The sequence below is a fragment of the Mesocricetus auratus genome, unplaced genomic scaffold, assembly GCF_017639785.1.
Source record: "Mesocricetus auratus isolate SY011 unplaced genomic scaffold, BCM_Maur_2.0 Super-Scaffold_100014, whole genome shotgun sequence".
Classification (NCBI taxonomy): domain Eukaryota; kingdom Metazoa; phylum Chordata; class Mammalia; order Rodentia; family Cricetidae; genus Mesocricetus; species Mesocricetus auratus.
The window spans coordinates 7,581,055-7,595,571 of record NW_024429197.1 but is presented as its reverse complement, the minus strand read 5'-3'; the positions used below and the strand labels follow the sequence as shown (position 1 = coordinate 7,595,571).

General features: G+C 39.1%; 1 protein-coding gene across 5 annotated transcripts; it reads left to right on the top strand.

Moving 5' to 3' along the window:
* The first annotated feature begins 208 nt into the window (after positions 1-208).
* Srsf10 (serine and arginine rich splicing factor 10) lies at positions 209-14,366 on the top strand. Of its 5 annotated transcripts, XM_013120248.3 has the most exons (7): positions 209-422; positions 2,724-2,828; positions 5,970-6,073; positions 7,299-7,461; positions 7,800-7,853; positions 7,985-8,086; positions 11,346-14,366. In XM_013120248.3, the coding sequence occupies exons 1-7, from the start codon at positions 358-360 to the stop codon at positions 11,404-11,406; spliced, it is 654 nt and encodes a 217-aa protein (XP_012975702.1). In that variant the 5' UTR covers positions 209-357; the 3' UTR covers positions 11,407-14,366. The 5 variants fall into 5 exon arrangements, with proteins under 5 accessions (XP_012975702.1, XP_005079667.1, XP_005079670.1 ...); XM_005079610.4 differs by lacking the exon at positions 11,346-14,366 and having other exon boundaries at positions 7,803-7,853; positions 7,985-10,117; XM_005079613.4 differs by lacking the exon at positions 7,985-8,086 and having other exon boundaries at positions 211-422; positions 7,803-7,853.
* The last annotated feature ends 151 nt before the right edge of the window (positions 14,367-14,517 follow it).

Below are 14,517 nucleotides of genomic sequence, written 5' to 3'. Positions count from 1 at the left end.
GGGAAAGTGAGGCGCTAAAGAAAGAAAGAACGGGCTGAGGGGAGGGGAAGAACCCGCGCCTGGAGCCAATGAATAGGGCCGAGGCTGCGGCGCGTGCGCCGGGCCGCAGCGCGCGCAAGCGCACGCCGGGAGATCTCGCGGGAAAGAGCCGTTGTCCGTGCCGGTGTTGCTGCGGGGAGACTAGGGGAGGAGGGGCGGGGAGTGGAGGCGGGAGCGAAGTCTCGCGAGAAGAGGCAGTTGCCGTAGCGGAGCCCTCTGGCTCTGTGAGTGTGTGAGTGGATGTGAGCCGCCGCCAGAGCCGCGGACGGTTTGCTCAGCCCGTTAGCGCCGCTGGTCCAGACTCCCGCCGCCGCCGCCATGTCCCGCTACCTGCGCCCCCCCAACACGTCTCTGTTCGTCAGGAACGTGGCAGACGACACCAGGTGAGAGCAGCGGGGCAGCTACTGCGCGGGGGAGGCCGCGGGCGCACGGCGAGCGAGCAAGCGAGCGGCGGCGCGGGGGAGGGGCGGGGCGAAGATGGCGGGGCCCGCGCGGGGACTAGGCCGCGCCGCCGGCCTCTGCTGGCCTGCGGGAGCGAGGGCGGGCCCCGGGCCGGGCCGAACCGCAACCGCCACCAGGCATGCGGGCCGGACACCCAGGACCCTTCCTCCCCGCGTGTGCCTGGCATGTCCAGTCTGGCGGGCCGGACGAGGGTTCTCATTGATCCGACGTCCACGTTCCATGGGGTGCACGCCCCCTCGCCTGGAAAGGGATTTTTGTTGTGGAAAGAAAAAAGGTTGCCAGGCGGGGCGGCCCGGGCCGGTGATCCCTGCACTCGGGGAGGCTGAGGCGGGAGGATCGGCGCGAGTTCGAGGTCATCTCGGGCTACGAAGTGAGCACCCTTTGGCCAAGTCGGCAAACAGAAAAGATGCCAGTGAGAAATAACGGGATGGAGGGCGGAGTGTTTGTTGCTTTATCTTCCTCAGCTGTGTGGTAGTTAATGGCTTAGAGACAATCGGGGAGAGGGGCATTGTTGAGATTCTGAGAAACTAGTTTTCCGGTCAAATGGAGTATTCCCTCATGTTTCGCGGAAATCGCTTTGAAAACGGAGTGCTCAATAAATCTCTCCCGTTAGGACTTTCGTAGTTAATTTAGATGAACGGAGGCAAGTAGACCTTGTCGCCGGGCGTAGTCCCAGCACTCAAAAGACGGGTCCAGGAGTTCGAGGCCAGCCTGGTAAAGGCTTTATTTTCAGCGATTCCCCTGCTTTGAATTACCCTCGGATTTTTTTTTACTTTATTTATTTATTTTTGGTTTTTCGAAACAGGGTTTCTCTGTGACTTTGGAGGCTGTCCTGGAACTCACTCTGTAGACCAGGCTGGTTTCGAACTTAGAGATCTGCCTGCCTCTGCCTCCTGGGTGCTGGGATTAAAGGCGAGCGCCACAACCGCCCGGCGCTCTCGGAATTTTTTGAAAGAGATTTTTTAGCACACGATCATGCTTCGTGTCTGTAAATATAATTTCCAAAGAAAAACTTGAGTTTTTGTTAGTGTTGTGGAGTTTTATCTCCTCTTGTCATTACGCATAAAACAAAAGTGGTTCATTAACGGCTATAAAAGTCTTTTTGACATTTAGGAGTTTAGATATTGTGGTTTTATTATTTCACATTTTTGTTGTCTGACCTGTTGAACAATTTTAGGGTAAGCTGGACATGGTGGCACAGACCTGTAATTCCACCACTTGGGAGGCTAAGTGAGTTAGGATTGCCTTGAGTTCTAAGCTTGCGCTAGAATGAGACCTTGCCTTAAAAGAGAAAGAAAATGATTTATTTTTCGGGACAGGGTTTCTCTGTAGACCAGGCTGGCCTGGAATTCAGAGATCCGCCTGTCTCTGCAGGGATTAAAAGCATGCACCACCTTAATTACTGCTTTTAAAGACGTAGAAGACTTTGTTGTTTATGAATGGTGAACACTGAGGGTTTTTTTTAATTGTAATTATTTACTGACATGTGAAATGGTATAAGCACCTCCCTCTTCTCTTCCTGGAGACAGAATCTCAGATGTCTTAGGCTGGCTTTGAACCTACTTTTTATCCTTCCTGCCTTATCCATCTTGGTTACTGGCATAAAATACCATGCCCAGCCCGAGTGCTTTCTCTTCCCGCCCCATGTTCCAGCTCAGGCTGTAGCCCAGGCTACCTTGAACTTGTAGCAATCCTCCTACCTCAGCTTTTCCAGTACTTGGGTTGCAGTTGAGCTGCCACACTTGGGTTTTGTTTTTTTGTGTCGATTGTTTTGGTTTGGTTTTTGGTTTTTTGTGCCAGGGTCTCACTATGTAGCCCTGGTTTACCTGGAACTCACAGATTTTTCCTGCCTCTGCCATCACAGTGCTGGAGTTAAAGAAAGGTTGGCTACCTGTTGTATGGTGTGGGATTTTTGTTTTGTTGGGGAAGAGTTGTTTGTCTTTGGATTTCTTCACGTGACCTGGCTGTCCTGGAACTCACTATGTAGACCCAGGCAAGCCTTCAACTCAGATCCACCTGCCTCTGTCTCTTTGGGATAAAAGGTGTGTGTCACCTTTGAGAGTCAGGAGGCTTGTTTGTTTCAGGTTGGCCCAGACAGGGATCCATGGGTTATACTATTGTCAACCACAATCCCTATATTCCTTAAATTCCTTAAGATGATACTGAAGTGTAATTGCTGGAATATGAATATAAAAAGTTTGAGTTTTTTCATGATGTTTTAGGTCTGAAGATTTACGTCGGGAATTTGGTCGTTATGGTCCAATAGTAGATGTTTATGTTCCACTTGACTTCTACACTCGACGTCCAAGAGGATTTGCATATGTTCAATATCCTTTCTTCAGATGGATGATTAGTGAGGGGTGTTGAAGTTTGAAATTCAAGTTTTTATGTAAGTGGTAACATCTAAAAAATAGTTTTTGTCCTCTAATGTCTTCATGTCTTCAAATCTTTTAAAATTCTGATTCATTGCTCTATTTCTTAAAGTTAATCCAAAATAAACATTTAAATTCCCATCCATGCTGCTGAAACTCAAATCAGTGATTATAATGTGATTTAAATTTGAATACATTGGTTGCTACCACCTTTGCTATAAATTAAAAGTTAATGTGTTCTTGTGCTTAGCAATTAAACGTTTAGTAATCTTGTTTGTTATTTTGAATCACTTGATCAAAACAAATTGTATAACAATGAGGTAAACTTCTTTAATATTGTCCCCTAATTTGCTGTCCTCTGTTGTTACCTCAGAATGTAAAGCTGTACAGTTATGGCGACCCCAAAGAGAAAGCATGAAAGAACTTTTAGAGTAGAGTTCAACACTTAAGGCAAGTAGACAAGCCAAAGACCTCTTAAGGATCAGGCTTGAAGAGAAGGGAGAGTTTGGGAAAAGAAAAAATAAAGAAAAGCTGGAAGAAGGACAAGCCTAATGGGAGACAAAGCCTCGCTTTATCCACAAAGGGGGAAAAGGTTGTTTTTCAAAGTTAAAGATAAAGCAAAGCCATCTGTCATATTTGACCAAGCATCTCATGACAAGTCCTTCTGACAAGCACTAAAAGAGTTAAAGGTCAAGATGAAGTTGAATGATGGCCAAGATTAAAGGAGTCATACCTGATGTATCCTACAGAATAACTACTTTCTTTTTTTTCTTTTTTTTAATGTTTTGCAAGCACTTAATTTTCATAATTATGCTGGTTTGGTCTAGTGACAAAACCTGTAACTTGAATTTGTGTGGGCCTTTGATATTGTGATTGTGGTCTTGTATGAGTGTATTTTCTCCTACCTTATCGAGCAAAATATAACATTGTTAAGTTTAAATTCAGCATAATTGGGTTTTAGACCAGGTAATCAGAGGCTCTTTGGAGTAGCATGAGGTACTTGAACCCAGTCACAGAGCCCTACCTAAAGGGGAAAGGCAGGTGCATGCACTGGGGACAACTTAGAAAAACAGCTGGGGTGTTCAGGGTATGGCCACTAGAAATATGTAGAGATAGTTTCCTTTGGTGGTTTTTTGAGTTGATTTGTTTTTTCTAAGTAGCTGCTGGTTCTTAGAATCCTGCTGGTTATGAATGGATAGCAAAAGGGCCTTCCTGGCTTGGGTCCTGGTCGGGATATATGGCCAGTCATCCTTGACCCAGAGTTTCAGGTGATCTTGTTTCTGCCCACCTTCTGTAAGGTCATTTCCCTGCTCAAAAGGAGGAGGGGCTGGAGGGGGAGGCTGAATCTGAAGCCAAGAAACTTTCTTGTTGCTTAAATTTCAATTTCTTGAAACTCTGATCTTGTAAATTCTTAGTAAAACTCAGGCAAAAGCCAAAAGATGCTCATGTGGGGCCAATGGTCAGGAGAACCTTGTGAATTAGTTGTGAAACTTAAAGGGTAATACCTATATCTGGCTTCATTAAATACATCGATCCAGTCTGCCTTATAATGTTGATCAGGGTTTGTGTGATTTGAGGTAACCTGGGAACAATGTCAGCACTACTTTACCTCAGGGGTATGTTGTACTTGACAGTAGTGGGTAGTAAAATCCAGAGTAGGTGGTAAATTAGTTTTGTTTAGGGAGCATAAAAATTTCTTGATGGCCAATATAGTGATACCTGGCTGTCCCTACCTACTGCTGCTGTGTCGTGGAAGTCCATGTGTCTGTTCCTACCCTTGTTTTAAGAGGTTAGGTAAATTAAAGAACCTTGCCCTCCAGGCCAAGATTCTGTTTTTAAACTATATTCTTCTCTCTTGGGGTAACAAAGTAATATGCCAATCAGTGATCTAATTCCTGTTTAGCACCTAAGTGCAGTTAACCTTGAGGGGTGTTTGTTTATAGCATTCAAGGTTCTATTAAAGTTGGAAGCAGGGTTATATTTGAGACTTTGGAAAACCTCTCCTGTTTAATCTACTTGTAATAGGCTCAAGGAAGACACCTTGAGACCTATGACCCTTGATTTCTTTCAGAACAAAAAACGGGGGAGGTCTAGTGATAGCCTGAAGTAGACAGTGTTTATCTATGGAAATATGTCCGCCTTGAAATTTGGAGGTATTTTCTTAACTGATGCTCCAAACCTGTCCTTCTGATGTTTCAAAAACTTGAACTGGATGTGCTTAGAGTCACAATTTTGGGATATAGTGAAAATCCATTCCAAAAATCAGCTCTCAGATAGGACCTTTCATGTCCTTAGCTCCCATTAGAATGGTGCCTTTTTTTTTTTTTTTTTTTTTTAAAGAAAAGATGTGTTTGGACAAAATAACCCAACCTAGAGGTCCTCAAGTACTGTTGCTGACATGAGAGAAGCACCTTCATTTCTCAGATGATAAATTGGGTGACGACAGTTTTTCTACTTAGTACTGGTAATAACTGCCACGACTCAAGTGGGAACCACTCTGAAATGCTTTCTACAGGAAGCTGTGGATTTAGGGTCATAGTTGGGTTTTTCAATCCAGGAGTCCTTATGCCACTTGTTAATAGAGTGCTTTTATAGTCTGCATGGATGGAATATGCATTTGGCATAGTGACTGAGTGTATTGCTTGACTCTGACTTAATGCCTATAAATGACTAGCATGCCTGTCTATCCTGTGCAGTGCAAGGAGGACAACTACGCGAAAAATAGTATTGCCTGTGTCTAAAATTGTCTTTCACCTATTGTGAAGCATATTCTGTCTTTATTTCTTGTTTTATAAAGTTAATTCTTAGAATGTGTAGTTTTCTGTAGTGTACCTTGGTAGTTCAGTTATAGCCAATCTTATTACAGCCTGTATTTACATACGTTTCTTTAAAAGTGTATACTTTATACACTTTTTTATAGTATAAGATATAGTTAATTGCAACTGTTTTTATGCTGTGATATTAATGACTGAGTCCACCAAATAGTTAAGTTAGGTCTGGGTGAACAATATTGGGTGATTGTGAGTTGTTTCAGTCTTTACAAATCATTTATTATCAAAGTTTACAAAACTTTTCAAGCCCCTTAACATTTAGCACATTTGAGGATGTTCGTGATGCTGAAGACGCTTTACATAATTTGGATAGAAAATGGATTTGTGGGCGTCAAATTGAAATACAGTTCGCACAGGGGGATCGGAAAAGTAAGTACCCTTGAGCCTAACATGTACATTGTGTTGCTTTTTGGACTTAAGTTGTTTTTTTTTTTTTTCCCCAAGTCATCTCATAAAGAACTTAATTAGCCAGGCATGGTGTTGCATGCCTTTAATCCCAGCACTCTGGAGGCAGAAGCAGGGAGATCTCAGTTCAACGCCAACCTCATCTACGAATTCCAGGAAGCCATGTTACACAGAGAAACCCTACCTCGAAAAACAAACTAAGAACTTAAAAGTTAATTGGATAGTTATGTTCATGCATTACTGGAAATGAATTCATAGGATTAGCTCCTTTCAGCTTTTCTGTGTATTGATTATCAGAACTATGTGATTGTATGTTGTTGCATTTTGGTGCTACTTTTTTTTTTTTTTTTTTTTTTTTTTGGTTTTTACCAGACCGGGTTTCTCTGTATTGTTTTGGAGGCTGTCGGTCCAGCCCGGCCTCGAACTCACAGAGATCCGCCTGCCTCTGCCTCCCGAGTGCTGGGATTAAAGGTGTGCGCCACCACCGCCCGGAGCTACATGTTCTTTATAGGCCAAATCTTGAATTTCAGATGTTCTTGTGGTATTTGTACCTCTAGTAAAAACTACTTAGCGTGTTGATTAACAAACTAATTGTGAGACAACATTGAAAACAGCCAGTGATTTATTAGTGTTGGTTTTTTAACATTAAGCAGTCTTTTGATACATATATTTAAAGGTAAGTAAAGGTTAATATTCACATTCTAATTATGCCTCTTCACACCAAAACAAAGGCATACCTTGAATTTACAAAACACATTATTTACTTCCTTAGTGTAAGAGAAAGGATGAAAGAATGGGCCAGGTATAGTGACACACAGCACTCGGAGGCAAAAACAGACATATCTCCAGTTTGGGGCTACCCTGTCTAAAGAGTGAGTGCCAAGGCTATTTAATGAGATTTTGTCCTCAAAAACAGAGGGACAGAGAGATAGCTCTAATAGCTGCAACTGCTCTTCTAGAGGATCTGGATTTGATTTCCAGCGTCCACGTGGTGCTAGCAACCTTGTGTTCCAGAGGCAGACCCTCTCTGGACTCTGGGTAATGCATGTGCTGATAACACATGCAAGCGCATCACCCCTTTGGAATCTTTAATGTGGGGGAAGAATTCAGGAATGTTAACTATAGTATAAGGGTTTAGATGCTAAGGTCTTAATGTTTCTAAGTATCTATTTCTATTCTGTTCCCCTAGCACCAAATCAAATGAAAGCCAAGGAAGGAAGGAATGTATACAGCTCTTCACGATACGATGATTATGATCGATATAGACGTTCTCGGAGCCGAAGTTATGAAAGGAGGAGATCGAGGAGTCGCTCTTTTGATTACAACTATAGAAGATCTTACAGTCCTAGAAAGTAAGTGTGGGACACAATGATCTGTTGTTATTTAATGTTTGTAGCCAACTACAGTGGCATTTACCTATAATCTTAGCTTCTCAAAAGACTTGAGATGGGAGGACCACGTGAGCCCAGGAGTTCTTAGGCTCACTTAAACAATAAAATATCATAAGGCCCTGTCTAAAAAGAGGAGTTTGTTAACATGTTTTTTTAAAGTTTGGGGGTTTGTTTTTTTTTTTTTAATTTGTGTATGTTGAATGATTCATTAAAACTAAAGGTGTTTTGGTACTTTATTCTAAAAGTAAGACTATAAATAGACGTTTGTCACTGTTTGCTTTTTCTGCTATGCTTTTTAGCAGTAGACCGACTGGAAGACCACGGCGTAGCCGAAGCCATTCCGACAATGATAGGTAAATAATTTTGCTTTGAAAAAGACTTGTATTTTTCAATTTCAGAGTGAACTTTTGCTCTAAAAGTAACAAAATTGATTTATATAGAATCTAATTTTTACTCTAATTGTATCTCTCCTCTGTTTTGAAAGATTCAAACACCGAAATCGATCTTTTTCAAGATCTAAATCCAATTCAAGATCACGGTCCAAGTCCCAGCCCAAGAAAGAAATGAAGGCTAAATCACGTTCTAGGTCTGCATCTCACACCAAAACTAGAGGCACCTCTAAAACAGATTCCAAAACACATTATAAGTCTGGCTCAAGATATGAAAAGGAATCAAGGAAAAAAGAACCACCTAGATCCAAATCTCAGTCAAGATCACAGTCTAGGTCTAGGTCAAAATCTAGATCAAGGTCTTGGACTAGTCCCAAGTCCAGTGGCCACTGATAGTATAAATCATGATACTTTCTAGGCATGTATCATTCATTTACTCATAGTTTGGTATCCTTAAATTATCAGGAATACAATGTTGCAATGATGCGTTTTAAAATAAAATAAAAAACAAACACTTGTTAGTTTTCCCTGTACCGGGCAATGGTTATAATTAAAATGATATGCTGTTGAGAAGCCACTCTTAAGAGTCCAGTTTGTTTAATGTTATGGGCAGCTACCAATTTGTGGTGTCTCTGTATATTTTTGTAAAGATTCTCATTTTTTATGCTTGAAGTATTTGGTGAAAAGATGTTGGTGACCATAATTTGCAACATTGTCTTATTAAAAATAAATTTTCATACCCATATTTGGTAGAACTGTTAACCTAGAAATGTAGCTTGCTAATAAGATAGAATGATACAAAAGAGAAGTTGTAGCCACATTACAACACTGACTGCTCAGACACATTTAGGTTCAGGGTGGACCTTTATGTCTTGTCAAGATGTCTAAGCCCATGGTAATTATTTATGATGCAATGTGGAATAGTTTTTGTTTGTTTTGTTTTGGGTTTTTTGTTTGTTTGGGGGGGTGTTGTTGTTTGTTTTGTTAACTCCACTGTCTGGGGAATGATGCCAACTGGGTTAAACAGTATTTTCAGGGAGATAGAACTTTTCACTGAAACATGGAGCCTTCACTGCTTTCCCCCTCTTCCCCGCTGGTTTCTAAGATTTGAAACAAAAAATTCCCCCTTAAAAGTGTTGAGCACATCAATGATGGCGGAAATCATTTTAAGGGGAAAAGACTGTTCTTAACATACTTTCTCTAAAATTTAACTATTGTTGATCATTGTTATTTAGGGGTTTGTTTGTTTTTCTGTTAGGAGCAAGTAAACTGTTTGAAAGTATATTTTGTTAATATTCACAGTGTAAAACAGTGAATTTTGATGCTTAATTACAGCACTTGGTATGTGCATTTGTGCCCCAGTTTGCCTGCTCTCTTCATGAGGGAGGCTTGCTCTTTACACCCCAGTTTATTAATTAATGTAGGCAAGTTGAAAAGATGACACTCCTAGGTGACTCTGTGGTGCCGTGAATTTTTGGAAAAAGTTGAGTTTTAAGCAAAAGCCACATCACTTAGTTTTTGATAATGTAGGACATGACTAAAATAAGGAAGTGATACCCTTAAATATTTATAATTTCTAGTGTTTCTCTTCAAGATCATTTGCAGGCAATAAGATGACTTGAAATGTCCAGTGTCATTTCAGAATAAAAAGCAAGCATCTTTAAAATCTCAGACACTTGCTTACAGAAGTGAGTGGAGATGCTGCGGGGGGACGGTTCTTCTAGAGGAATACCTTATTTTTCCTTTCAATTTTGATTTTAGAAATCCTGGCCTTGCTTGTAGAGAACACAAGATGGTTTTTTTTTTTTAAGAACTATTTGTGGAATGTGTTTGGAGGATTAATTCTAGAATCTTTGTATATTTAATAGTATTTCTAACTTCGTTTCTTTACTGTTTGCAGTTAATGTTCTTGTTCTGCTATGCAATCATTTATATGCACGTTTCTTTAATTTTTTTAGATTTTCCTGGATGTATAGTTTAAACAACAAAAAGTCTATTTAAAACTGTAGCAGTAGTTTGCAGTTCTAGCAAAGAGGAAAGTTGTGGGGTTAAACTTTGTATTTTCTTTCTTATAGAAGCTTCTAAAAAGGTATTTTTATATGTTCTTTTTAACAAATACTGTGTACAACCTTTAAAACATCAATGTTTGGATCAAAACAAGACCCAGCTTATTTTCTGCTTGCTGTAAATTAAGCAAACATGCTATAATAAAAACAAAATGAAGGAAATAATGATTAACTGGAATTATTATAGTACTGAATGAGTCTAAAGTAATGGAAATAATCCTTTGTAGATTTAGGAATATTTTAATCAGTGTTGACATTAGGCACAACTAACCTGCTCTGGGGATGATAGAACTTGCCAGAAATCGACATCTTTTACATAGTATTTAATGTCACACTCATTTCATTAACCCTCTTGGGTTAACTAATATAAGAGGTTACTTAGTAGTGTTAATAGGCATATTAAAATGAGAATTTGGACAAGCTAACTATAAACTTATGCTTTCATTATTACAAAGTATCAATTCTGCTTTCTCTTAACCAGTACATGTTGGGTTTTATGTTAATAACATGATTTTAAATTCTTTTTCATGGAATGTAGCTTTGGGGGGTAGATATTTTTGTACATTCAATTCTAGTTATTTTGCAGTAACAATTATATCGGGTGATTTATTCTTTATGCTGTGCCAGACATTGCTAAAGAGACTTGGTTGATTTGTTCACTCTTCACAAAACCCTTTAAGGAAAATACTTCCCCGAATCAGGAAACTAAGGCACAGAGTAAAAGCTGTAAATGGCAGAGCCAAGATAGGAGCCCAGATTTGGTCACTAAATTTTTAAAAACAATAGGTGAAGAGGTACCCCAATAAGATTCGTGCTCAGTATCTGTAGAACAAAAGGCCTGATGTTGGTTTGTTTTTGTCAATTTATTTTTACACTCAGACTGTTTAACTTGGGAAGCTTATGAGTTGTTTGTGAAATGGTATACCCAACAGCTTCACAAGGACTATATACAGTTGAGACCTGGTGCGGATTTTCACACAGTTTTAACCTAAATGTGGATCATATTGTTAAGTTTCATAGTTGATGAGAACCTCCTAGCACTGGGCTCTATTGGATAGATAGGATAGTTGTATCAAGACTCAAGTGAAGGCTTTTGCCTCTTTTCTTTTTACTTAAGCTCTCTGCTTTTGCTTTTTTTTTTTAAATAAGCCAAGTAAGCAAGAAGAAAAGTGAGATAATGAATGAATGCTTCAGTGAGAAAGGACAGGTGTTACATAGAGTTTGAGCTATTAAGTTACAACCTAGGGAAAAGACCTGGGAACTACTGTGCTGTTCTCATGAAAATTTGGCCCAGTAAGCTGCTACATCCAGTTCAACTAACAAAATCCTGTATACCACAGAGAAGAATAAAGAGAAAACCAAACTGACAAACATCCTTCTTTTATTTAAGACCAAACTGCAGCTGGAATACCCAGTACAGTTCTGCTTACTACACTTCAAGAAAGATCTGAAAGCGGAAAAAAGAACCAAAGAAGGGCAGTTCAAGCGACCAAAGGGTGGGTGGAAGGTGCTGCAGTATGAATACTGTACGAATATTTTGACTCTGGTCTGAAAAGATAAAAGAATTATCGAAAGCTACATGGAATAATTGAAGTCCCTTCAAGTTTGAAAGTAAGCATTTTAGGACAAATAAAAGGAAATTCAACTTTGTACTTGTGGAAACTAATCCCTAAATATGAAGAGGTATATATTGACTCATGGGTGGCAAATCCATGATAAGTTATTGGAAACTAGGATGTCGGAATATCAAGGAAGACAGCCATAGTCTCTAACAGTGCCTCTCTTGGTCTGTCTCAAACTAAATTGGATGGTAAAGGTATGGTCCAATATAAAGTTTTTCTTGGTTATCTCTTAAAAGTCAGTTCCACTTAGTCAGTGTTGGCAGGTCTTGCCTTTGCTTATTCCAGTGCCAGTATTTTCTGCTTAATTGTTTGTTTTGTTGGCATCTGAGTTATTTACTTGTATACCATGTGCAGTTTACATCTAACCACTCCTTCCCAGGTTAATTCCACTTATACTTGACATCCAACCATGAGGGCCCATCTCTTTCTCACCTCTTGCCTAGACAGTATGTTCAACAGACATTTACTGAATGAACCCTGACTGTGGGCAAGACATTATACTGGATAATTGGAGAATAGACAGATAATTAGTTAAGTATCTGAGTACAGTCTAGTGAATCATTACAGTGTGGCTATATCTTGAGGTGTATTGTGACAATACTTCATGCCATTCATGTCCTAATGTAAATTGTAAACACAACATACTATCAAAGATAAGTAATTTTATGGTTGTCTGCCATTTTAAGTTATAACAACAAATAATGAAGAAAAGCTGTGAAAAGCAGATTTACTGTGCAGTGGTTAATATACTAGAGTAATACTAAATTGTTAGCCCCTGGCTCAGTCAAACAAATAGATAGTCCCCAAAATAACAAGTATATAACTTTGTACTAAAGCAGACCCTGGGTGCTATAATTAGATTATTTTGAGGCAGACAGCTGTTACCCCATGGACTTAGCATATTCTGTATTGGGAAAAAATGTTTACCAGATCCGACTTTTTAGTGATCTACTTGTACATTTTATGGGGGACATAATTCTGCGTGTATAGTTGATAACTTTATAGTGTCAATGTTTTTGATTCCTTGGTTCCTTGTTAGGATATGATGCTTGTTTATTGATTCCATCACTTTTGAATTTTTGTTGTATTTTGCCACATTTTTAAGCTGTCAAAATCTGAAATCTGGAAAGTGTAAAGCCTTTTATAACAAATTTTAAAATGTGATAGGATTACACATAAATGAAGGGAGGTAAAATGAAGGTTATTTTATCTGTGTTAAAAACAAAGTTTTTTTAGTCTGCCCAAACTTAAAAAGGCAGCAGGTACCAGGTGAGAATTATAAATTTTGGCTTCATTTTTGTTGCTGTTTTTATTTTGAATCAAGTTGGAAATGCTTTTATAGTTTTATTTTCAAGGACATAATAAAATTGATAAAAACTGAATTTAGCATTTATTTCAAGATTATAAATAACTAAATGTATTTTATACCATACAAACTCATTAGCATTGGATTGGTTTTAAAGATAGAGGTTCTGTGTATCTGTGCAGTTCATGGGTGTTTTGTTCCCTACCTCCCCTCTCCATTTCCTTTCTAATTGAACTTAAGGCCTTCCAGAGGAGAGAATTGAGTTGTGTATTCACATGAGGGTTTTGTTTTAATTGTACTTTTTGGGTTTCTTTGCTTTTAGGGGTTTCATTTGCTGGGAAATAACCTTGTTCATTTACAAGTACAATAACAGTACTTGACAGCTCTTAAGTTTAAGTGTGGTAAATTAGAAAGGGCCCCTGTGGTTCAGGTAGTTGTAGAGTTAAATTGTTTTAGTCTTGTCTACTGTGGTTTTCCATGTATATTAAAGGCTGTCAATATTACTAAGCACTTTCTGTGCCAAGTTGTATGTTTTCCAGATATTCCTACTTAACCTTAAATCGCTTGTCTTCTGTGGGAAGCCCACCATGTGGACAGAAAGTTTTGCATACATACATACATTCATTCATTCCTTACTACCTTCTAAGTATTCCACAATTGTAGGCTGTTTGGAGCTTGGGTACTCAAAGCTGACTTTTCCAAACTTCAGTTTTCTTTTGAGTCTTTGTTGTGCCGCCCTTTTTTTAAAAAACAACAAAAAAAAAACCAATAAAGATGTTCCTTCTTATAAAACATTGAGATTAAAGACTAACTTGAGCACCAAGAATCAGGATCATCAAAACCCTTAGGTGTCCCAGAAAGGAAGTGTTCTCAATTTTCGGTGATGATCTGATAGATGAATAAACAACTATCAGTTTCCTCAAGGTAGTCTATTCATTGTGGAAGATGACTCTTTGCTCTTAAGTGTTTTCTGTCTCTTCCTCCAACAATGTTAATGTTTGTGTATTTGTAAAGCTGGTTCACCGTTCACCCTGTGTTAAAAGTGGAGGTTTTTTTTTTTTGTGGAGTTGCGGGGATAAAAGTTTGAGGCATGTAAATTTCATTAGTAACAGTTTGTAAAGAAAGAAAAAAGCCTTTGTAATCCAGGTGTTTTGTAGAACACATTGCTTTTGAATGCTGGAGAGATTAAAATAAAATGGTCTAGGTGCTTTTTTAAAAAAGTATTGGTTTTTCTGTAGACTTTGTTGTACCTGACAGGTATGACTACTCCAGTAGACAGTTTTGTTTTTGAGGTTTTAGAGCTCTGTTCTTTGATGAAGTCATTACCCTTGAAAATCGGATGGAGGGGTGGAAACTGCAAAACTTAGAGCCTTTTGAAATCCTAGTACATGTATTTTGTGCTTAATAAAGTAAGGTTGTCATGGAGATCATACTACAGTGCCACCAAAATCACATAAAGCTTGTACAGTATGTGGCTACCAGACTTCATGAGTGCTTTTTTATTTGTTGGTGTTTCTGTAAGTAATGGGCTTACGGATATGCTTTATTAGCATCTAAAATGAGGTGTTTTATTAAATCGGTTTATAAAGTGGCTACACATTTTAGTCCCAAACCAGGAATCCAATTATAATCCT